This window comes from Molothrus ater, chromosome 1 (genome assembly GCF_012460135.2).
Source record: "Molothrus ater isolate BHLD 08-10-18 breed brown headed cowbird chromosome 1, BPBGC_Mater_1.1, whole genome shotgun sequence".
Taxonomy (NCBI): domain Eukaryota; kingdom Metazoa; phylum Chordata; class Aves; order Passeriformes; family Icteridae; genus Molothrus; species Molothrus ater.
This window is the reverse complement of record NC_050478.2, coordinates 32,567,284-32,589,087: the sequence shown is the minus strand read 5'-3', so window position 1 is coordinate 32,589,087 and position 21,804 is coordinate 32,567,284. Positions and strand designations below refer to the sequence as shown.

General features: G+C 41.2%; 1 protein-coding gene across 1 annotated transcript; it reads right to left on the bottom strand.

The window, feature by feature from the left end:
- Positions 1-127: 127 nt before the first annotated feature.
- Positions 128-18,023, bottom strand: GPNMB (glycoprotein nmb). The gene is made up of 11 exons (XM_036396427.1): positions 17,804-18,023; positions 12,754-12,903; positions 11,890-12,033; positions 10,421-10,600; positions 9,176-9,334; positions 8,401-8,709; positions 7,113-7,235; positions 6,322-6,424; positions 5,208-5,413; positions 3,609-3,696; positions 128-2,841 (listed from the first exon to the last, which is right to left on the bottom strand). The coding sequence occupies exons 1-11, from the start codon at positions 18,021-18,023 to the stop codon at positions 2,688-2,690; spliced, it is 1,836 nt and encodes a 611-aa protein (XP_036252320.1). The 3' UTR covers positions 128-2,687.
- Positions 18,024-21,804: the final 3,781 nt, after the last annotated feature.

Genomic DNA, 21,804 nt, shown 5'->3' with positions numbered 1-21,804 from the left:
CCAGGTGTGGGCTGAGGGTAAGGCAGATCCCGTGTTTATGGAGGTAGACACTCTTTTGATCAATAATTGGGCAACTCTGATGGGTTGTTTATCTTGCAGTTTGTCGTTCTGATACAAAGCAGCGAACTCTTTAAAATCATTACATGGTTTATTTATCAGTGCAGCAGTTAAATTCCATTGTATAAAAGTAAACATGTAAGAAATAGAAGTTACAGCTGAAAAGGCAAAATGGTAATATAAAAATGTAGTATTCTGACATGGCACTTAAAGGGAGACAGTGCAAGATATTCCTAATACTTGGGTTAAAGTATAAAAAAGTTCTTAACAAATGCCTGAAAGCAGTTTTCTATGCAAAAGCTTAACATGTCTTAAGATGTCCTCTAAGATGCAGCATTTTGCAGAAACAAGAAGTTTTCTGCATGTAGCCCAGGTGGTAGCCTGCATCTTCACTGATCCTGAGCTGTGACAGATTTTATGTTTTCATGCTTCATTACAGGTCATCTTAAGCTTTCCACTAAACCCCTGTCCTGCCTCAAGCTAGAGCAACAAATACAAATTACAGTCCTGCCTGACTGATAACAGAGCACACACCTAAACAGTAATTTTTTGCAGAAAATGTGTTTCCTGTTTAAGTCAGAAAATAATTTGAGATGCTAGTTCTTAGACAATAGGATGTTACGTATGAGGAAGATGGAACAATAGCAAATACACTGCTTTTAATAATATAACTGAAATAGCCACAAAAGAATTAAAATAATGGGAGAACCTGGAAACAAAAGAAGAAAAGGGGCTGTTGAATTTTAGAGCTAAAGAATTAATCTCACAGGTATGTTGGAATCCACATTTTTTTAAAATGTCCTTAAGTCATTGAAAAGTGTCTGTGCACACTGGGAAAGGGCAGTGAAGACTAGATTCAGATTACAAATGATAAGCATTTTGAAGATCTGCTAAAACACTAGGAAAGTTTATAATTATGGGTTTTTTTATAATTATGTTTATAATTATATTTATAATTATGTATTGCCACAGGAACAGAAAACAGTATGTATCAGAGATATTTCAAGACATGTTAAATAAGCTAATTATATTGAAATACAGATCTTCAAAGAATTCAGTGTTTAGAAATGGATTATGTAAGGTCATTTGCCCAGCCTCCATTTTGCCTATAACCTTTGCTAACAACAAAGGAGGTTTTTGAAACATGAGCTATAAAGAATTTTTGGTCTGTTTGCTCATCTTCATGAACCTTTTTAGCAACCTCTTCCCTTTCTGCAAATAAGATGCTCTCCTTTTCTCATCCTGCAGTGAGCCAGCCTTCAGCAGTTTGTGAAATGCCATGATGCTGAGTGATGAGCATGTGTGGCTGTGAGGCCAGATCACTTGTGGAAGGCCTCAGAACGAGTTCTTTTAACAGAATTGCAGCTAGAGTGAACAAGTGAAGGCACATTGATTTTGCGTAAATTTACATTTTCTAAGGTGCATCACGTAACAGCAGAAACTGGAGCAGAGTGTTTTAGTTATCTTGGGGTTTTCATTTATTTGATTTAGTGGTCAGAGAGATGGAGGAGCAAGCAGAAATTAATGTCTCTCTACAGCAGGAAAGACAGAAAGGAAAAGAGAAGAGGAAAAGGCAGTTGAATTCTGCCACTTCCTGCTAGATCCCTTCTTCTGCTGACCCTTCATTGGCCATAGATCATATCTGCCCCCTTGGGAGCAGTGGTGCCAGTCCAGTGTCTCAAGACCAGTGGAAGCAAAGGAGACAAAGGAAACATCAGCAGTTGCAACTCAGAATTTTACATGGAACTCAAAGTTTGAACAGAGAGATCCAAGCCAACGGGCCTCATCTTGTTCCCTGGCTGTCTGTGGTCTAGTTTATAGCGAGGCTCATGCACTGGTAGCCATGTCCAGTGGGAAGCTAAGTGTGTCCAGCCCTGTTTTCTGGCCCTGAGGCCAGCTGGCATTTAATGAGCTGCACCCATGCTATTGAACCCTGGAAAACAGGGTGGCTGCTGCCAAGCTCACAGTGGGAGCTGTGCCTCTGGTGGTTCCCAGAATCTGGGGTTTGCTTGGTGGGGAGCTGGCTGGCCTGGGGCCAGTCTGTGCTAGGACCTCCTGAGCAGTGCAACAGTGGCAGCAGCTCAGTGCCAAAGCCTGGGAATGCCTGGGAATAGGCCATGGCACGTCTCATTCCACAGACATAACACGTGCCTGCCCCCCATGTCTCTCTTTACAGCAAAGACATGAATCCTGCTAAGGCTCTGAGCAGCAATAAAAGCTAAGTGTTTACAAGTTCGTTGGTTGGTGGGGGTTTTTGTCTTTTTTTTTTTTTTAATTAACCTTTTCTCCCTCCCCCCCTTTCAGATTATGGATGTGATTAATTTTGCACGTTGTTAACCTAGAAATAAGAAAAGCCAGATAAGTGTGTGGGGGTGGGGAGTATTAGTAATTCAGAAGAGTGTATCCTACATCACAAGCAAGAACAGCAAGTGCTTAAAACTACTTCGTTTTTCTACAAAAGACTACTTAAATGTTGCTAATTGCACCAAGCCCCAAAAGTTACCAGCCTGTCTACATGTGCTTTCACCTTACTCCCTGGGGTTTTTTTACAACAAGAAGAAAACTCCATTAAAGTACAGTTCAGATACAAGGGCTGTACTTAATCTAATAGTCAGTGTCACACTAAAGGTTTAAACAATGCCGGGTTTACTCTTCAGCAGAGGATTTCTCTCAGTGCTATTAGGGAAGAAAATGGCTTTGAAAGTGCTGAAGTAAGCAGTAAATCCTTCCTGCTTCTGTGTTTGTTCTGCACTCCTCTCAATAGGCTTGTATTGCTTGTATCTCCTGCAAGGAATGTGAACAGTTAGTTACTGGAAGACTTCTAAAGGAGGGTGCACATTTAGCAGGTGACCAGTGCATAAAAGCACTGATCATGTGCTCATCACGCATTCCCTCTCCTCCTCCCCTGTTCAATTGCATCCGTTGTCTGGCAGCCATAGGTCAGTAGTGGTGACAGGGCCTGGTTAGGCAGAAGGAGAGCTGGAGAACTGCTGCTCCATGGAAGTGTGTGTTTCTCACCACTCACTGGGAAGGGTGAGCACACACTGGACTCAGGAGTCTTCTGGCAGTCTCAAAAGAGAAACTTCCAAAGTCTCATGAGAAACTTCCTAACTAATAATGCAGCAACATGTTCTTCTCTTAACTACTGGCCTGCATGCTCAGAACCTTTTCCCCCAAAGAATTTATTAATCAATTATTTAATGAAGAATTTGTTTGGTTTCACTGCATATATAAATCACATCATGCAGTTTGAGTTTGCTTTCTGCTTAGATGAAGTTCCCAGGCCTGCTAGTATTACTGTTTGTGCTAATGGGCACAGAATGTGCCTATTTTTTTTTTCTGAAAGTCCTTAACATCTGCATAATTGCCAATGGTTTTGTGGCCTAAACCAGTAATCTTGTTTTCTTGAATATTTGCCAGAATAATTGTGAGCTGCAATAGTAAGTAAAAAAAATGTAGCTAAAGCAAATTTAAATTGTTCAGTTAGTTAATTTAAATAATATTTTGACAGTTCTTTGAACTGTTTTTAATCACAGAAACTAGCAACTTACTTGTAAAGGACAAATGCCCCAATGGTAGCAAACACTGCCAACAAGCCAAGGAAGATGAAGACACCTTCTGTTGTTCCAGATGATGCTCCTGTAGTTCAGAAAGTAGATTGATTAAAAGGTAGCCTCTATTTTACAGTGAGATAGACTTTCCAAAGAAGATGCCATTTTTACTTATTGCTGTATGAATTGAAGCACAGTTAGTAATTCTAAAATGCTAAGCATTGGAGGTCAGTGACTGGCAGGAGGTGGTGCTTTCACATCCTAATCCATGTAATTCTTCATTCCACCAGAGTGTGAGTTGTGCTTTGCCAGTTTCCTCATATGAGCTCTGCTCCTCAGACACATTGATACCCTTGCAGCATGGAGAGGAATGAAAGGCCCTGTTGGCACCCCACAAGGTGAAGCTAATTTGATCCTTGCCATTTGTTATGCTGGAGGAATGTTTACACTGACTATAGGATAACTTTGGCAAAACTAGATGGACTCATCCAGAAGGTGACTTAAAGCAGCAACCTCTCTTAGATCCTAATTCTGCTTTGAATATGGCAGAAGCCCCAAAGTTTAAGTCAGCTTTGCCCTCAGGAGGAAACTTAGACAGACCAGTCTTACTGGGCTAAAGCTAGTGTCTGTGAATACAGTTGAGAAAAACCCTTCTGCATGCTTAGTTTCACCTTTAGGAACCAGAATGCACTCAGAGGTCAGGCATTGTGCCTTATTCATAATGAACTGATTTCAGTACAGATAAACTTACACCTAGATTAAATCAAACCATCAAAAAATGCTATGGAAAATGACTGCAAAGGCTCAGTTGTTTGGATGATAGTAATTAGAGAGTTCAGAAGAGTCACTAGGACACTGTAATAGGACGTCAGGAGGGCAATGAAGTGGGAGCAGAGAGGCAGCACTATCCTTTAGACTTCTGACTGAGGCTGAGTTTAATAGCTGGTTCTGTCAAGTCTGCTTTGATAGCTATGAGCTAGACACAGTGATACTTATCCAACCAAAGGTAAAGCTCCTTTTTGGAAATAGTTTGGAAACGGTTTGGAAACCTGGGCAGACTCTGTAGTCACTGGATGTAACACAGATCATTCCAGAACATAATTCATCTTATCCTCATGTACAAATAGAAACCATGTTGAGGCCCGTGGCCAGTAAAGAGGTCCCAGGGCAGCCAACTGTGCTGCAGACTTTGATTTCTTGAGCTGAATTCCCCTCTATTTCTGCTATCTCTCCATGTGTGGAGTGGATTGGCTGGCATGTTCCCCACCTGCTTTTTTGCCCAACATTTTTCTGTGGAAAATTACATTTTGACTTAAGAACTGTTCATATTCTGTGATACTGAATAGTTTGTGTAATTACTGTACTCATTGGACTGTAAACAGAAGTCAGACTAAGGTCTAACAGCTAAAATTCCCCCAGGGAAATAATCATCATTTTATCTTTGCATGGACTCTTAGACAAACTGGTGCAGTCTCAGCTGAGGCTTCCAGGCATAACAAGAACTTCTCTATGTATTCCTGTGTTCTCTCCCCCTGCAGGGAAATGACCACAGGGAGAAGCTTTTCACCAACAACCCACGTCTGCTCTTTGTGGACTCACCTCCATTTACAGAGATCAAGGCACTGGCAAGGGCTTGGCTTGTGTCATCAGCCAGGGTGATGTTTATGCAGTAGGTCCCGGGTTCCTCAAAAGCTCTCCTGATGGTGAGTAAACACTCATCCGTGACGACGATGGGGTCACACACCACGCTCTTGGACACCTGGCACGTGGGGTCAGAAACCACAGTGCAGACATCTGTGGGGAGACTGTGGGCATGGGAAGAGAGAGCTCATTGCACCTGTGGAGTCCTGCCAGCCCACTTAGCCCAGTTCACAGGCACATTGCACTGGTGCACCAGTTTAATGCTGGTGCCCGTTGAAATCAGTGGCACTGTAGTGATTTAAGTGTATTTTATTAATACTATATGTATTTTTTGCATACCTATACATTTATATATGTACATGTGGATTTTATATAGAATGCTGGTATACAATGTGTATAATTACCTGCTTTTTTCTTATCATTTAACATTTTATGGTGATCACAGGATTAGCTGCATCAAATCAACTTATAAAGTCCCTGACGTTAAATACACTTAATACACATCTTTAAGAAAGGAATGCAAATTCTTTTCAGTAGTATCATATGCTGGAAAAGAAAATACTCCCTTAAGAGAGGTTAATTGTATTCCAATTGTATTACCACGGTGTTTCTTGTACTTCTTAATCCACCTCTTAGTCCTTCTAAGACCTAGGAATTTTAGTCCAATGTTTTTGCATCCAAGAAGTTTCTTGGACTCACCCATTTACTCCAAAAATCAAAAACTCATCGCCAAAAAGAAAGGGTTTCCTTACAATTTCAGTAAACTGTTTCCTGCTTTACTGTAAGTGCTGAAAACTTGTCTTGGCCAAGAGACTGTAAATTGTTTTTTTCCCCACAATCAGTTCCTTATTTTTACTGAGACTGGATTTTGCTCTGAATCCTAAGTCCCTGGCAGTAGCCTCTGTTGGCATAGTTTAAAAATGAGACTTGCATTATCTTTAGTTCCCATCAAGACATAGAAACACTGCAGTTCCCAAATTTTGTTCATACATCTGCATCTAAGTGCATATAGCATTCCAGCACCTAATTAATTTTAAACAGGGAAGACTGACAGCTTCATTCACACACTTACCTCCCTTGGCAGGTAACAACAAAGTCAACCAGTGAGTTTTCAGCTTGACTTTCTGTCATCTGGATGCTTGTCATCTGAATAATATTTACCTCGAGGATTCCCTCTGGGAGAGGAAACACACATCAACTGTAGGACACATGACAAGCTTTGAAGTCTATGTGTACTGAACCTCGAGTGTTTGGCTGATGCTCAGTTCAGGTCTTGTTTTTCATAACCTCCTCCCTCCCTTAGCACTCCTCTTGAGGCTTTGAAAGCTGAGAAGTTTTCCAGTGCTTTCCCTGTGAGGCTGCTCCTTTCTGATCTCCCTTTTTCCCCCTCATTATTGTTATTTACTTCCTTATTTTGCTAAATCACTTCTGAGTACATGAGATTTCTCTGCATTCAAAGGCCAGTTCAGCCTTAGGTAAACCTCCTCCCCAGCCCATGGGCTCCTGCTGTGGCATGTTCAGAAGCTGGTGACAGAGAAAGGAGTGACACAATGCATGTCCCCACCAGCACGTGGGGTCAGCCATCGGCAGGGATCCAGACCAAGGTCCAGCCTCACGTGTCTGAAAGCAAGGGGTAACAACCTCTGCAACTAGCCCCTGGCAGAGTGCAGGCAGAAACCAAAGTCAGCCAGTTACATGTCTGCATATTAATCCCTAAAACTCTCAGCTATGTCCATGAGAAGGATCTTTTTGTGGATCTCATGTAATTGAAAAAAACGTGTCTAAATAAACATTATTTCTACCGTGCATTGTTGTTCATTGTTAAGATCATTCCTCTGTTCAGGTGTTGACACACATCCTTACCTACAACAGCAATACTACTTCCATAGTATCCATTTCTGTAAATATGGCAGCCTCCATCAGGATTGTCCTCCACTGACTCCACAGTGGGAGGAGAGTCAGAATCAGAAGATGCTCCGGTTGTAGCTGTTCGAGGCAGAAGAGATAGAGATGCAACAACTTTAGACCAAGCTCTGCTTTGGGGTGTTCTGCACACAGCCACATGTTCCAGCTGTTCCTGCATTCCCTAGGTGTCAGTGGCTTTGGCTTGCAGCTGTGCAGTATGTATGTATCTGTGTAATGAGCTCATGGCTAAAGAAAGCACATGTGCCCAGCTTTAGAACCCCAGAGGGGCCTGGGGAGCCTCACTCACTCCAAAAGCCACCTGGCTAGTCACCCATCACTGTGAAATAAAAGGGAGACTACAAGGTGTAACACAATTAAATACTTCTTTAAAATCCCCAAATCAATTATATAAGAAATCCAAAGGCCAATAAAACATTTAAAATGCTTTTTTAAAAGCTGGTATTTTCCCACTGCTCTACATTACAGCTAGTGGAAAAATGAAGAGGGGAAGTGGTGAAAATTATATCTTTCCTTTCATTTTTCATTCTCACTCCATATTTTGGTAAGAGCACATATTAAAAATATGAAATTTGAAAAATATAGCCACATTTACAGTTTCACAGTAGTATTATTATGGCTGAAACTGCAGGCCCTCTTAAAACCCTCTGAGATGATAAACCAATGCTGAACATAGTGAAAGTTATTCTGAAATATGTTAGTCAATAAATTTAAAGTGGAAAAGCTGTTCTGGGTTAATGCCATGTGGAAATCCCATATTTTTGAATACGACTAGGTTTTTCTAGTTCAATCCAATCTCATTTAATTTTGGATGGAAGTTAATGCAATCCAGGAAGGAGCTTGCTGTAAGAGTGTTCTGAAATTCCTTTTTCTCACTTGAAATTTACAGAAGATGACCCTACAGAGTAGACAAGGCTAGAATCTCCTGACCAAGTGTAGCAAAGATAATACAAACTTATTTATGTTCATCTGAAGACCTTTGTATGCTGTAAGTGTGGTGGTAGAACTGGATGCAAAAGGAGTTAAATGTGTAAGTGATCCCTACCACAGAATCCTAGAAGAGTTAATGCTTATTGATTCTGTCTCTAAGCCAGTTTTATAGAGGGTTTCCAGAGGCTCACAGCTCTTTCATGATGACAGTAAAACTACTAAAGATATTAACTTAAAACATCAGAATATAAAGTTTTATCATAGCTCCTAATGCCAGTGCTGTTTGATAAGTGCTTACCTACTGAGGTGGGCGGTGGTGCAGTGGGTGTTACTGGCCTGCAAGGTACAGGTATAATGGCTTGGACAGTTAAATTCAGAGTGAAGTTTCCTTGCAGAGTGTAGGTGTGAGATGTACTAGAACCAGTGGCTACAAATAAGCCACTTCCATCTCCAAAGTTCCACTTGTAGGAGATGGCAGAATTATTCAGATAGTAGCTGGGATCATGGATCTTCACATCAAATGTAATTGGTGAGTCTTTGATGAAAATGGAGTCTGAGATGTTGCGGTCATGTTTTTGGAACATACTCACAATTACTGGAATTTTGTCTGGAGGGGAGAAAAAAGAGGTAAATAAATAAAGCAGAAATACCTGGCTGCAAACAATAAACAGTTCCAAAGCCCTTGAACAGCAACAGCCAGAATGTGGGATGCAAACATGGTATCTTTAACACAGGTGTGTACTTTAATTTGATTTATGACCTAAGGAATGAATGTCAGTAGGAAACAGCCAGAAAAATATGGGAACAAGTGAGGAATCACAGACATCTGTGGAAGATTGCATTATCTCTTGTAAATCGTTTTCCATTGAAAAGTGGAGGGGTCACTACTGAGCTAGGCAAAAAGGTTACTTAAGCTACTCAAGGCAATTTACCAGCGATTCCACTTTCTTGCTAAAAACCTTTCTCAGGCCAATGTCTTCTTTCCATGCCAGATGATGCTTGTGCTGAATTTTTTAACAGCTAAGCAAAGAACACCCTCAGCATATCACCACAGCCAGTTCCAGCACACTCACCTGTCACTGAGTAGGTGGTTTTTGCTCTTGCAACTGGAACAAATCCCGAGTGCCCTCTCCTGTAAATGGACACTGCCATCCCGTGTTCACCAAGGGTGATATTTGCTGTGTTCACTGAAAACTTCGCTGAAGATCGTCCCGTTGTTTGGTAATACTGACCTGAAACAGAACGTGAACTTAACATTTTTCCCCTCAGCCTCGCCACAAGTTGGTTTATGAGAGGCAAAGTCTCTGAGAATCTTAGATTGTCAAAATCAAAATTAATAGTCTAGAAATGTCTTCCAATAATCTGACAGGTGATTTCGAAGGACTGGATACTTTTACAGTGTGTTTACTCACGTAAATTCTGGTTTTTCAGAGCTGTCAAAAAGATGTCCCCAGTTTTACTAATCCAAGAAAAAATTGCCACGACATCTACATCTTTCCAAAGCAGTTACATTACATTAAGTAATTAGGATTATGTAGTGGGTGGTATGAGGCATTTTAAGTGATTTTGTGTTTGCTTTCAGTGTAGCCAGAAGATACAATACCTCTTGCTTCATACTCTAGAACCATTTTTATATATTCAATTATTTGTCTTTTTAACAGCTGACTGAGGTACATAAATAATATCACCTCTGCATAAAATTTGGATTATTATTATTATTAGTGTTACTCATACTGATACTGACAATAGTACTGATTTAGCCAGGAGAACTGAAGGCACTAAGATTTAGTATGCAGTCAATGGCAGGAATAGCCCAACCATTACACACTCAGGAGCAGGAAACATTGAAAATCAGCATCTGTGACCAGAGCAGCAGAACAGCCAGTGGCAGTTCTCGCCTCCCTAGGGACAAGAAGTGCTGCACTGTTAAACTGGTGATACACAGCACTGTGTTCTCTCTTAAATCTAAAAGTCTTAAGTGGCAGTGAGCTGTCAATAAATTGTCTGACTGACCTGCTCAGACTCTCTGTTTTCCTAGAAAAAGATCTTGAGTAGTACTGAAAAGAAATTAATTTTCTTCAGTGGTACCATTGTGAATGCAGATTTAAAGAGAATCTTCTAGTAATCCACGATTTCTAAACCAAACAACTGATGGCCTCTCTGGAAAAGTGGGGAATTAATTCAGTATTTCCACTCAAGAGTGTGAAATCATTTTAAAAGCGCTTTTAGTAAAACATGCTTGACAAATGAGTTGTGTACAAAGGGAATATAAGGTTTGCAGCATCCCCCCAGCCAAAGGCATGTGTTGCAGTACTAACCAAAAGTGTGAAACACATAGACAAAGTTCCTTCTCCTCCAGCCTGGGTGATGAGGGAAAGGACGTCCATCTGGGAATACGCTGTGGCTGTGGTTGCTTGTGCAGTTTTCCCAGCCACAGCTGTCAGTCCATTCAGTCCAGTTGTAGACATAGACTTGCTGATCCATGGAAGCTGGAGGATCTAAGGATAGAAGTAGGACATGTTCTGGTCAACTGAGAGGTGTGCAGAGAGTCAGAAACAGGAGGCAAGCACTGCAGGTTATAGCAGTGGTTGCATTTAAACAACAGGTGAAGTGGGGTATTTTTAGACTGACCTTAATTCTTTTTTCCTGAAATTGTGCTTTGTTTGGTTTTTAATGCAAACACAAAATAGTTCTGTCTTGGTGCTATTTTACTAAGAAGTTTAAAAAAAACTTTACCGTCTCATGGGCCAGACAGTCTAGAAGTGCTTGCCCAAAAACCTGCTGTTGACAGGATGCTACTGTCGAGGGTAACGGAGCTACCTAAATACTTGGCAGGCAGAATCTAAAATTGTAAGTACAAAGAGTGGCTGTGAAAGGTCTGTGAGGAAGTGATTTTGTTTTGTCAGAAAAGTTTTCTATGGCACCTTGGAATAACTTAGACATGAATTTCTGTCATTTTCTGAATAGTAAATGGGAAGTTTCCTCCCCCAAACAGCACAGCAGATATTAAGTAGAATATGGATATAAGCTGCTAACGAAATATTAGATAGTTAACTGCAACCTAGGCTGACAAAAATCTTGCTGATATGAAATAAAAATTACTTTGATCAGTAAAATAATTTGTTGAACACTTATGCATTCAGAGAATGAAAGGTACTACAGCATGTGTTGCTCTAGATCCAGCAGCTTAAAACACTGGAATTATGATAGGCTTTTTTCTCCATGTAGTAGTTAATAAGATGAAAAAGGGTGATTTTCTGAGGAACATATTGCTTGATTTTTAGATATTTATTTATTAATTTTTTCATTCCTAAAATGTGGAAGTGTGAGATTTACTTTTTTGTGTAGATATGGTAACTGAATTCTACAATTCATAATTGAAAAAAAAAAAAACAACCTCAATTTTACAATTTGACAGCTTTATAAATTTAAAAGAAAACAGTGTAACTGTGCAACATAGTGCCTGAGCTGAAAAGTAACAGCTCTGTTGGGAAGTCAGATTATGTGACTGCTTTGGGAAGGCAAGTTTATAACTATGGTCAGTCTCAAATTACCTGGTCAGTGTATCTGGAGTAGGGCAGAGCACAAAAAATGGCACAGCGATCTTCTTAGGAAAAAACTGGTGTGGCACAGGCTGGGCATGCACAGGTAAGTGTTATCAGTTATCAGTTAAATCAGCACGGCTGCTGTTCATTGGGTGTGCCTGTGGTGCTTTCAGAGCTCAGTGATGCACTCACAGCAGCACAAGCAGGTGTGAGCCTGGTGCAGGGAAATTGCCATTACCTACCCCGGGTACAGTTTCTCCTGTATACAATGTTGCCATCATTATCTTCTGTCTGGCACTTGGGAAACTGGAGAGTCACCACAAAGCTCACGTTGGATCCTACCAGTGCTGGGCTGTCACTGTCCAGTTTGGCTGTCACCCTTCCACCTGAAAAAAAGAAAATTAGTCTTGCTGCAGTGAAAGATGCATTGCAGCAGAAGCTGCCATCAACTTGCACCATTTACAGCAGAAATGCTTTCTTGGTTACTCTGTTTCTAAGGGCTTTTGTGCTCCTAAATCACTTGTGCTCTTACCAAAACCCCAACTTCAAACAATCAGAGTGAGTCAGCATATCCCCCCAGATCACTTACTCATCTGCCATTAATTTTCTTCCTAGAATTAAGAAGAAAATTTTCTGCCTGTGGGAGGTCAATGTATCTCAAAAGAGAAAATTTGTGTTTCTCCCCAGGGATAGTCATTGGCCCTCAGCTCCCACCAGGTGACAACAGACACGGTGTTTGCTGAAGCTGTCGGTCTGAAGCCCACGTGCCCTACTGAGGTAAGAGTTGAAGCTGCCTGTCCTCCAGAGCATGTTTCTCATAATGGATTGTGCTGGAGCCCTGACCATCAGTACTTCTTGGTAAGTATTAATGTCTGTCTGAGATTAGTCATAATGGGAAAGCATTTTATGAAATAACTCACTGTTCTGTTTCCTCAGACAACCCACTGGGGATGGTATCAAGCCCAATCCTCTCTAACTCGCCATTCTGTGCAGCAGTGGATATTGCCCCTATGAAAATGCACTATAGCACCTGCACTCTGCACTGTGGTGGATTTTGTGGCCACTACAGTTTTTCAAGTGTCTTTGAAATGTGTATGTGCTATCACCTTTCCAGCAGTCCTTCCATCTGGGATCTCCTTCTTCCCAGAAAGGATAAAGTTTTTCATCCCATTTATTTTGATCACTAGACCAGCCTTGTATCTTCTTGTAGGATGTCACAGGAGAAGTGTTTCCATGGTTCAACACATCTTGAAACCCTAGAGAGAAAATCAAACATCAGTGTTAATGTAATGCAATTTTCCCTACTACTTTATAAAAACATTACTCTTGTGCTGAACTTTAATCATGTACTGGTAGAAAACTTTCCACCAGTAGAAATGATGGAATTTTATCATTGCAGCTATAAACACTTATCAACTATAATCAACACAAAGACAATTCCACCATTATCAGACTGACATATTTTTCTACTTGCAGTATTGCAAACCTCCCAGACAAAGAATAAAAATATTTACAATGTTTTGACCATATCAGAGCAATGGTTTGCAAGAGTTTACATAACCCTGCAACAGTCAGGCTCCCTGCACAGAGGTTGCTTGATTTCTGACTGCTTTGCCTGGTAATAAATCTACAAGTAAAAGGCTAATGGGATAAATTCATCCTGTGTCTGAGTTGTGCTCTAGTGGAAGTTGTGCCAGGAATTAGTTTTGACCCAGTGCAGCTCCTTTGGTGAGTTGGCTGGTGGTTTGGGTGGGAGGGGTGGAATCAATTATAACAGAAGCTGGTATTTCCAGAAAAGGAAATTTAGAGCTGAATAGTAAATTCAATGTGTTTATAATATAACAACAATAACATATTAGCTTCATGCCTTTTATTTAGAAATGGCTCCAATATTAAATAACTTCAATAACCTCTTTCTTCTCATATTACTACAAATGATGGGCTCAAACTTTTCCCAGGCTTCTAGGATCCCTCTTTCTGTCACAAAGGACACATAGTGGAAAGCAACGTAAATATCCAAGTAACCTGTAGGAACACGTTGGCCACTGTAGGATGCCATAAAAATATGTTAATAAGAGGGCTCATGGGCATAGTTCCATGGAAGCCTGGAGGCTTTAAAGAGCTCTGCCATGTTAATCAGGTAAGGTAACTGCTGGGTGTGCCATTCTGTCACTATATTAAGGGAGTTAGAATTTGTGCTTTCCATGGCTTTATTGTAAAGGTACAGCTGATGCAGATCTATACTTAGATTTATACTCAAGTGCAACAAAGTTCTGGATGACTTCAAAGAAAATGCAGAGACCTGTAAGAAGGCCAAGAATTGCCCTGTATGCTGTAACCTAACTGGTTGTATTGGAATTTTTCCAAGCTTCGGAAAAGACACAGAGCAGGTGTAGCCAGTTCAAGCACGGTCTTTACAGGTGGGTGGCTCCTAATTTTACTGCAAGAGAGAATCAGAGAAACAGCTCAGAAGAAGAGCCAGGAGCTGCTTTCTCTTGGTGTTTTATTGCCCAGTGATATTTCTGCTGGGCAGGAAGAACATCCCTTGGCCAGTCCCATCCCCACTCTGAGCTGATGCTGGAAGCTCTCTCCCCACTCTTGAGGACTGAAGGGTTTGAGGAAAATAACAGATTTTGCACTCAGAGACACAATCTCCCACAGACTTTTGCCCTCCAGGAACTCCCTGCAGTCTCACTTAAATCACTTGAATCAAGTCTTTCCTGCAGATTTAATATTTTTTGATGTGAGCAAGCATAACATTATGACTGGTATTTACTTAATGACCTGTATCACATGCTGTATTGTTTTGAGTCTTGGTCAGAAGGAGAGTTTGGTAATGTTGTTGTTCAGAAACTTTGCTCAGGAAAAAAACAAATTAGCAACTATAAAAGTACTTCACAAAGGCTTAGCAAGTTCAATTACAATTTGGGTATCATTAAATTAATGTATCATTCAAAAGTAAATGGCTAATAATTCTTGTAATTTATTTTTCCCATTCTCCTTGATTTTCTGTAGAAATTATTTCATGAATAAAAATGTTTTGATTTTGTCAGATCAAGACTTTTCAATCATTGTTTTTTTCCCAAATGTTCAATTTATCAAAAACAGCTGGAGCACTTATAATTTTATAAATGCTTTTAATTTTGTGTTTTCATTTACAATCCTTGAATTCAGAATTCGTTTTCTAGTCCAGTAATAGCTGTTTTTACTGCTTCTAAATCACAAGCTGCTTAGGTATTTCTTTGCCTCTCTGAGTGCTTTGTTTATTTCAGTCAAATATAAAACATTTCACAAGCTTCAGGACAAGACAAAGATGGTTTTTCAGATGAGGAAAGACTTCTGCACTGGTTTCTCTAACGCATGGAACTGAAGATTTTCAGTTGGTGAATTTAAAGGAACAAAAAGCTTTAATGTATTTCTTTTTTAACAATGAAAACCACTCAAGAACAGATGTTGGTCATAACCAAAATTAGAGCAATTCAGTTCAAAATAGACAGAGTAATGTTATGCTCCAAGGAACAGATTCCTGTAATAGTTTTGGTGAGGTGATCATAGGGGAAGAGATCTTATACTTTGATTGACTTTCTTCTTTCTCATTCTGGCTTTCATTTTGGTGAAAAACATAGCAGAGACAAGTTCAGTATTTCCTGTGAAAGTGTATTGGCCATGAAAGAGAGAATGAGAGCCAATGTTAGGACAGCAGAAATAGAAAGATGACCCGGCTAAAGAGGATAAAAGTGTATTAGAAGTCAAAAGGTGATGGAATGGCACCAGACTGTAACATAAACTTTCTAAAGTTATGTATAAAAACATAATAAAGCAGGACAAAAAAGAATTTGAGGAGCAACTTGAAAAAACATAAAAACTACAAATTAATCTTTTTTTCACCAGATATAAAATAATTTGGAAAGTTTGCCAGGATGTATGGGGCCAAAAGATGATGCAGATGCAAAAAAACCATTCAGGGAAGGTAAAGGAGTAGCACAAAAGTCAAATAGGTCAGCTGGTTTATATTTTCATTCACAAAGGAAGAACATAGGGAGTTTCTGTGATAGATTTTTTTTTAAATGACAGAGAACATCTCTCAAAATGAAGTGTTGGCACATAAAACCCAATTATAGAACAAATCAACAAAATGACAAAGTTGTCTAGATAGGATGGCCCAAGTATGGAAGTTATTCAAGAGTGAAATAAATGAGCTATTAACCATAGCATGTAACATCTTGCTTAACGCTGCTTCAGTGACTGAGAAACAAAAATTGGCAAATGTGATGACAGTTTTTAAAAACACTTCCAGGGAAGATTTAGAGGATTAAAAAAACCCTTTGGGGCTCAAGTTGGAGAAGCTGGTAGGAACAGCAGTGAAGAACAGAGCAAGTAGGTACAGTGCATTAATATGATTTGCCATAAAAGGAGTGCATTGCTCACAAACATATTCTGAGTTTTGCAAGGGAGACAGAGAGCATGGGAACAAGGCTGACCTGCTTGTTACAGTCTGCCTGAGTTCCAGACAGCACTTGATGAGGTCCCTTGCTAAAGGAACATAAAGCAATTAAGTTACCGTGGGATAAGAATGAAGGATTGATTTCACATGAGTAAATGATTGGTTAGGATATTTTAAAAAAAAGTTATGAATAAGTGCCCAGTTTTCTCCATTGTAAAAATAATTTAAATGTTCATAATCTGGAAAACAGGTAACAGCAAAGTTCTTTAATCTGCTGAGAACTGTGCATTAAAGTAATAGAGGGAAGGACCGTATGAAATTAGATGACTCAAGAATAAAACTGTATGAAATTCAACAGCATTTAATGTAACCTTACATTGAGAATAAGGGGCTCTAAACTAGCTCTAAACTCAGAAATGGGATCTTTCAGCTTTGCACTTTTGAATGCAGTACTCATTGGTAGTTGAAAACCTGGGAAAAGGCTAGATAGAGAACAAAGATGGGAACATCATTACAGCATTTTATAATGCCATGTCTTGAGTACTGTATGCTCTGTTCTCTGCAGCTCAATCACTATAAAAGAACTGAAAAAATACAGGGAGAGGTGGTGAGGACGCTACAAAGGGATAGAATTGTTTCCATATGAGGAACAGCTGTATAGACTGTGTCTTGAAGCCTGGGGAAGAGGTGACAGGGGAGAATATAAAAACAGAACCATGAACAGCATGGAGGAAGAAGCTGAAGGAACAAAAGTTAAGGGGAATCAAATGAAACCAGCAGGTTACAGGTTCTAAGAACATGAAAGGTACTACTTCACATAAGGTACAATTAAGGTGTGAAGTTTTTTGCTGGCAGGACGTAGTTTGTCCCAAAAATTTACACGTGTTGCAATGAAAACCCAAAATGCATGAACAGATGGAAAAAGTCTAGTAAAAACTGTTAAATACAATGACTCTGCATCTGACAGAGGCAATTCTATAAATGCTATAAATCATCAAAAACTGAGAAAGTGTCCTGACTTGCACATTATACATCCAGTACTATTCTCCATTGGAGGCAGGTACAAGGCTAGATGAATGCTCAGATGGACTTCAGCTTTTATGGTTTTCAATTTCCATACTGTACATTCTGGAATTTGAGCTTAAAATCCCATTTCTACATTCCCAGCCCTGAGCTCAGTCATCCTAAGACTTGAGTCAAACTGGGAGCCCGGAAAGAAGCAGATCAGCCCACTCCCTGCCCACTGTGGCTTGCAGATCTAATTCCTTGGCTGGGCTCCTTGAGGTTTGTGATCCACAGGTCCAAGTGTCCCAGTGGGGAGCATAGTTTCTAACCTGGCCTCTCCCAGGCACAGCTGAGCCAAGCCAACTGTGCAAAGGCCATTCTGCATCTGCTGTTTTAGCCATGCTCGAACTGGGGAAGCATCGCAAAGAACTTGCTGCCAGGAGCCGAGCTTTAGCTCCAGCCAGCTCCATGTACCTGTGGAGCACAGGGAACAGATTACCGAGCAGTTCTCAGCACCTTCTCCAGCTCAGGCAGCTCTCGTATCCCGAGCCAGGCCACCCTGCAGTGGGACCGGCTGTCGCCTCCTGGGCGCCGGGCAGGGCTCCAGCAGCCCCCCAGCGCAGGTGCTGGGAGCAGCCGCTTTTGCTGGGCTGGCTGGGCACATGGAGCACTCCGGGCCGGGGATGCGGGGCAGGGCAAGCACTCACGTGTGGCGGCAGCGCAGAGCAGCCCCTGGGCCAGCAGCAGCAGCAGCAGCAGCGTTCCGAGGGGGCGAGCAGCGCCCATGGCTCCAGAGCCGGGGCCGGGTCCTGCCGAGAGCTGCGCACCGAGACTGCCCGGGCGAGTGAAGCTGCCCCGCCGCTCCGCTCTCCGGTTAAATGAAGGGCCCCGGGACTCATCATGTGATGGAATTAAGCAGAGATGCATGATTTTGTCTTCAGCTTCTTTCGGCTCATGTGCTTATGACTCACTCCGTTTGCTTTCAGCGTTCCCTGGGATTACTGAGAGACCTGTTTGGAGCCACACCATTCACCTCAGAGGCATTTTTATACTAGTTTTGCGCTGTGATCAATTTTTGTACTTAATTTGTTTTTAAATTAGGAATCCAAATTAACTCTTGCCCCAGCCTGACTTGCAAGTGTTACTACCACAGCTCACTGCATTTGATGAACCCATGGCTCATCTCCTATGCTGGGCAACAACTCTAAACTGAGTGGAAAATGGCCAATTCCAACACATCTCTTGACTGGGCTCCTGAGCAGAGTTGATTGTTAAGGAAAATATTATTTAAACATTTAGTGGGTACATGCCCATCCAATGGCTAGAGGTGCCATCACAGCCCCTGTGTGCTGATGGCCACAATATCTGGATCCCAAGGTGCCGTGACCCTCACACAGACAACTGATTGTATAAACTTCTGCATTGTAGCAATAAACAAAAAATAGACTTTGCTGCCAGCCTAACAATGAGGTATAACCAGTGGCTCAAGAGGGGCAGTGTAGATTGGCAAACACTGCACCTGGTGGTTCAAATTCAGGTTCAATGGGCCTGCCCAGCCCAGGTGTTCTTCTACAGGCAGTGCAGCAGCTGATTTTCACTGAAGCCCTGGCAGCCTTGTGAAGTTTCTTGCTGTTGTTTGCACAAAGAACAAGCTTTGGTAAGATGGCAAGGCATTAGAGCCAAGTATGGTCCTCAAGAGAGAATTGAGTAGTAGTTTCAGTGGTCCCAAAGAACAGCACTTGTAAGTGTGACACCAGCTGGCCAGAAACCAGTGAGCGGGGCAGCAGTAAACCATTTTTATTTTGGGCAGGGCAGGTGGAAGTCCATCACTCCAAGGCACTGTCAACAGAAGGAAGACATTGCCCAATGGAAAGGGATTTTAGAACTCTGACAATGTTTTTTTTGTCATTTCTTCTATTTTTCTAGGGTTTTCTGTTAACTGTGTAAGTTATTACCACTACCCAGAGCACCCTAGCCAGCATTCCTCTCAGTAGTGCAGGCTCTGATGTCCAGTCCTGTGGATGTTGCATATTTAGAATCCATGCTTCAGCATCCTCCTGGCTGGAGCTAACCCTCCCTGCTGCTGCCATCCAAGGAGAAGGGTGACAGCAACAGCCTTAGGGCTACAGGCTTGTTTAAACTGAGCCCTCATTATCTGACAGAAACAAGGGGGAGCATAAATCCAAGTCAAAGCTGTGACTGACTGTGCAAAAAAAAATCATATGACTGCAGCGTCCTCATGTGATTGTTGCTTTTTTTGTTGTTATTCAATCAGCTCCATTCCCAATTGAAATGTCAGGTTTCGAAGGCATTCACAATTATTTTTTAAACCATGTGGGACATTAACTTTATTTGCACTCCTTTGTTTCCAGGTTGTTGATCCTAGAAGTGAAAAGTGACCTTCAAACACTGTGGTTCAGCACTGGGAGCCTGATCCAAAGTCTGCCGGGGAGAAAGGAAGTTTGAATGCTCATTCCCAAGAGGGTTTTGAGAACCTCCAGAGGAAAACTGCTGACAACAAATGCCTGTTAATTAAAACCAAAAATTTATCAGCCTAAAAACAATAAAGTTGGTTACGATGGAGTTTTTTGCCATGTTATTTGATACATGAAATTGTTACATAAATTTTGAGTGACAGTCTGAATAAGAACCAGCTGGTAGAAATTATTAAACATGTTGCAAATAGACTTCAGAGGCACTGAGGATCAGGCCTGTGGTTAGAGGAATCCAAACCCACCAGGGCTGGGGTAATAACTAAAAGGTGGCTTTACTGTGACATTCCAGTCCTTCACATTCTTCCTCCTCTGCTCTTGGGCCTTAGATTACACATTCCTGCAGGGCTGACACAGAAAATATTTGGGTCCATTTCTGGTGTGGTTGCAGCCAACATTCACAAGGGGAGAGGAGAAGGGAAGAAAGAGCTAGGGGGAACAGAAGTGTAAAGGAAGTGAGAAGAATAAAAAGCTAAGAAAAATGGGATAAGTCAAGACTGAAGGGACCATCTGAAAACTGAGCTGACTTCTCTGAGTGTTCTAGCCATAGCTGACTGTGTCTGAAAATGAGTGTCTGGAGCACTGAAGGATTGCTTGAAACCTGTGGATCATCATCAGATCTTAAATTACCTTTATAATTTCTACATTATTATTGTTGGTCTCTGAGAAACAACTTTGCAATTTAAACAAGTGAATTGAATCAGGCAGCTATAAAGAAGAAAAGGTTTGAAATATATCCTAAACATTCTCCCAGCAGAGAAACACACATTCAGGGAGATTTAGGGCTTCATCTGACAAAGAAGTGCGTGGGCAGGAAGTGCTTGGTACTTCACAGCTTTAGCAGCTCAGTTATTAAATCTCATTGAGGAGATACACATCTCTGCTACCTGAAGGCTGTCAGATGACAGGGTGTGAACACATCATGTGTACCTGCATGTCTAGACTGACAGAGCTGGCATGCTCACCCTGCTATCACACCGCCATCAACGCAGCACCAACACAGGAACTGTTTATTGCTGCTCACAGGAACTTAACAAAAAAAAAAAAAAAAAAAAAAAAGAAGTGCAAAGGAAAAAAAAAAAGGGATTTGAAGTATGAACTTGGCTTTTGGCCAAGAAAGTAAAGGAAAACAGGACAATCTTAGTTTGGCAGCCTGGTACATTTAGGTAAATGTTGTCTGCCATTACCAGTGATCTCTCAAGGGAACTCTGCTTAGGGCTTGACAAATTCTTTTCCTGGGAAGAAATGATCTGTGCCTTGCTTCACACGGGACAGTGGGCATCAGCTGATTGAACCAAACATGTAAACAAAGCTGCCTTAGCAAGCTGCAGTTCTTCTTGTACCGGGAAGGGGAAAAAAAAGCTCCTGATCAGTTTCTAGTATCAACTATCTCAGTTTATCACTGAAAAATTATTTAACCCTTGCAACTGATCAAACAGGCTTTTAGTAATTCCAGCAGCTTTATTTTTTGTCTTTGTAGTAGCTAAGCTGTGCATTTTGCCATTCTTTTATGGGAAGGTGTTTCCTGCAGTCATACATTTCTCAAATTCCTGTGTTGGGGTTGGTCATGGTATCACAAAATGGTTTAGGTTGGAGAAGACCTTTAAGATCATTGAGTCCAAGTGTTAACCCAGCCCTGCCACTAAACCACTCCCTAAGAGACACATCTACACATCTATTAAACACCTCCAGTGATGGGACTCCATCCCTTCCTGGGCAGCCTGTTCCAATGCTTGACAACCCATTCTGTGGAGAAATTTTTCCTAATATCCAATCTAAAATTGTTTCCAATTTTAGAGACTTTTTTAAAGACAATTTTCCAAAGTTGGCATTTGACTACAGCATGAGATAAGGCCCAGGTGTGACCTTATCTCTCTCTACAACCACTTGAGAGGAGGTTGTAGCAGGGGCTGTTCAGTCTCTTCTTCCAGGTGACAGCCAACAGGATAATGAGAAATGGCCTCAAGTTGCACCATGAAAGATGTAGCACTTTTTTTGTGATACAAATAATTTTTGGCCAGATTTGCTCTTGAGGGAAGGCTCGAATGAGCCTGCCACTCTCTGCTTTTTTTGGTCCCTCCCTACAAACGCTAAACTCCCCACTCAGTCATAGCCATGTGTGTGACAGTGGCCCAAAATGCCTCATGAAAGCAGCTTGTGGGGAAGGAAGGGGAGCCCAAAAAATCAACTGCAGCACTTGCAAATCCTCACAAGAG

Excerpts from the sequence above, each read along its gene's own strand:
- GPNMB (XM_036396427.1), bottom strand. The coding sequence starts at position 18,023 with ATGCATCTCTGCTTAATTCCATCACATGATGAGTCCCGGGGCCCTTCA. Across the intron at positions 12,904-17,803 it reads GCTCTGCGCTGCCGCCACAC|GGTTTCAAGATGTGTTGAAC; the intron begins GTGAGTGCTTGC and ends TTTTCTCTCTAG. Across the intron at positions 12,034-12,753 it reads ATGGAAGGACTGCTGGAAAG|GTGGAAGGGTGACAGCCAAA; the intron begins GTGATAGCACAT and ends TCTTTTTTTCAG.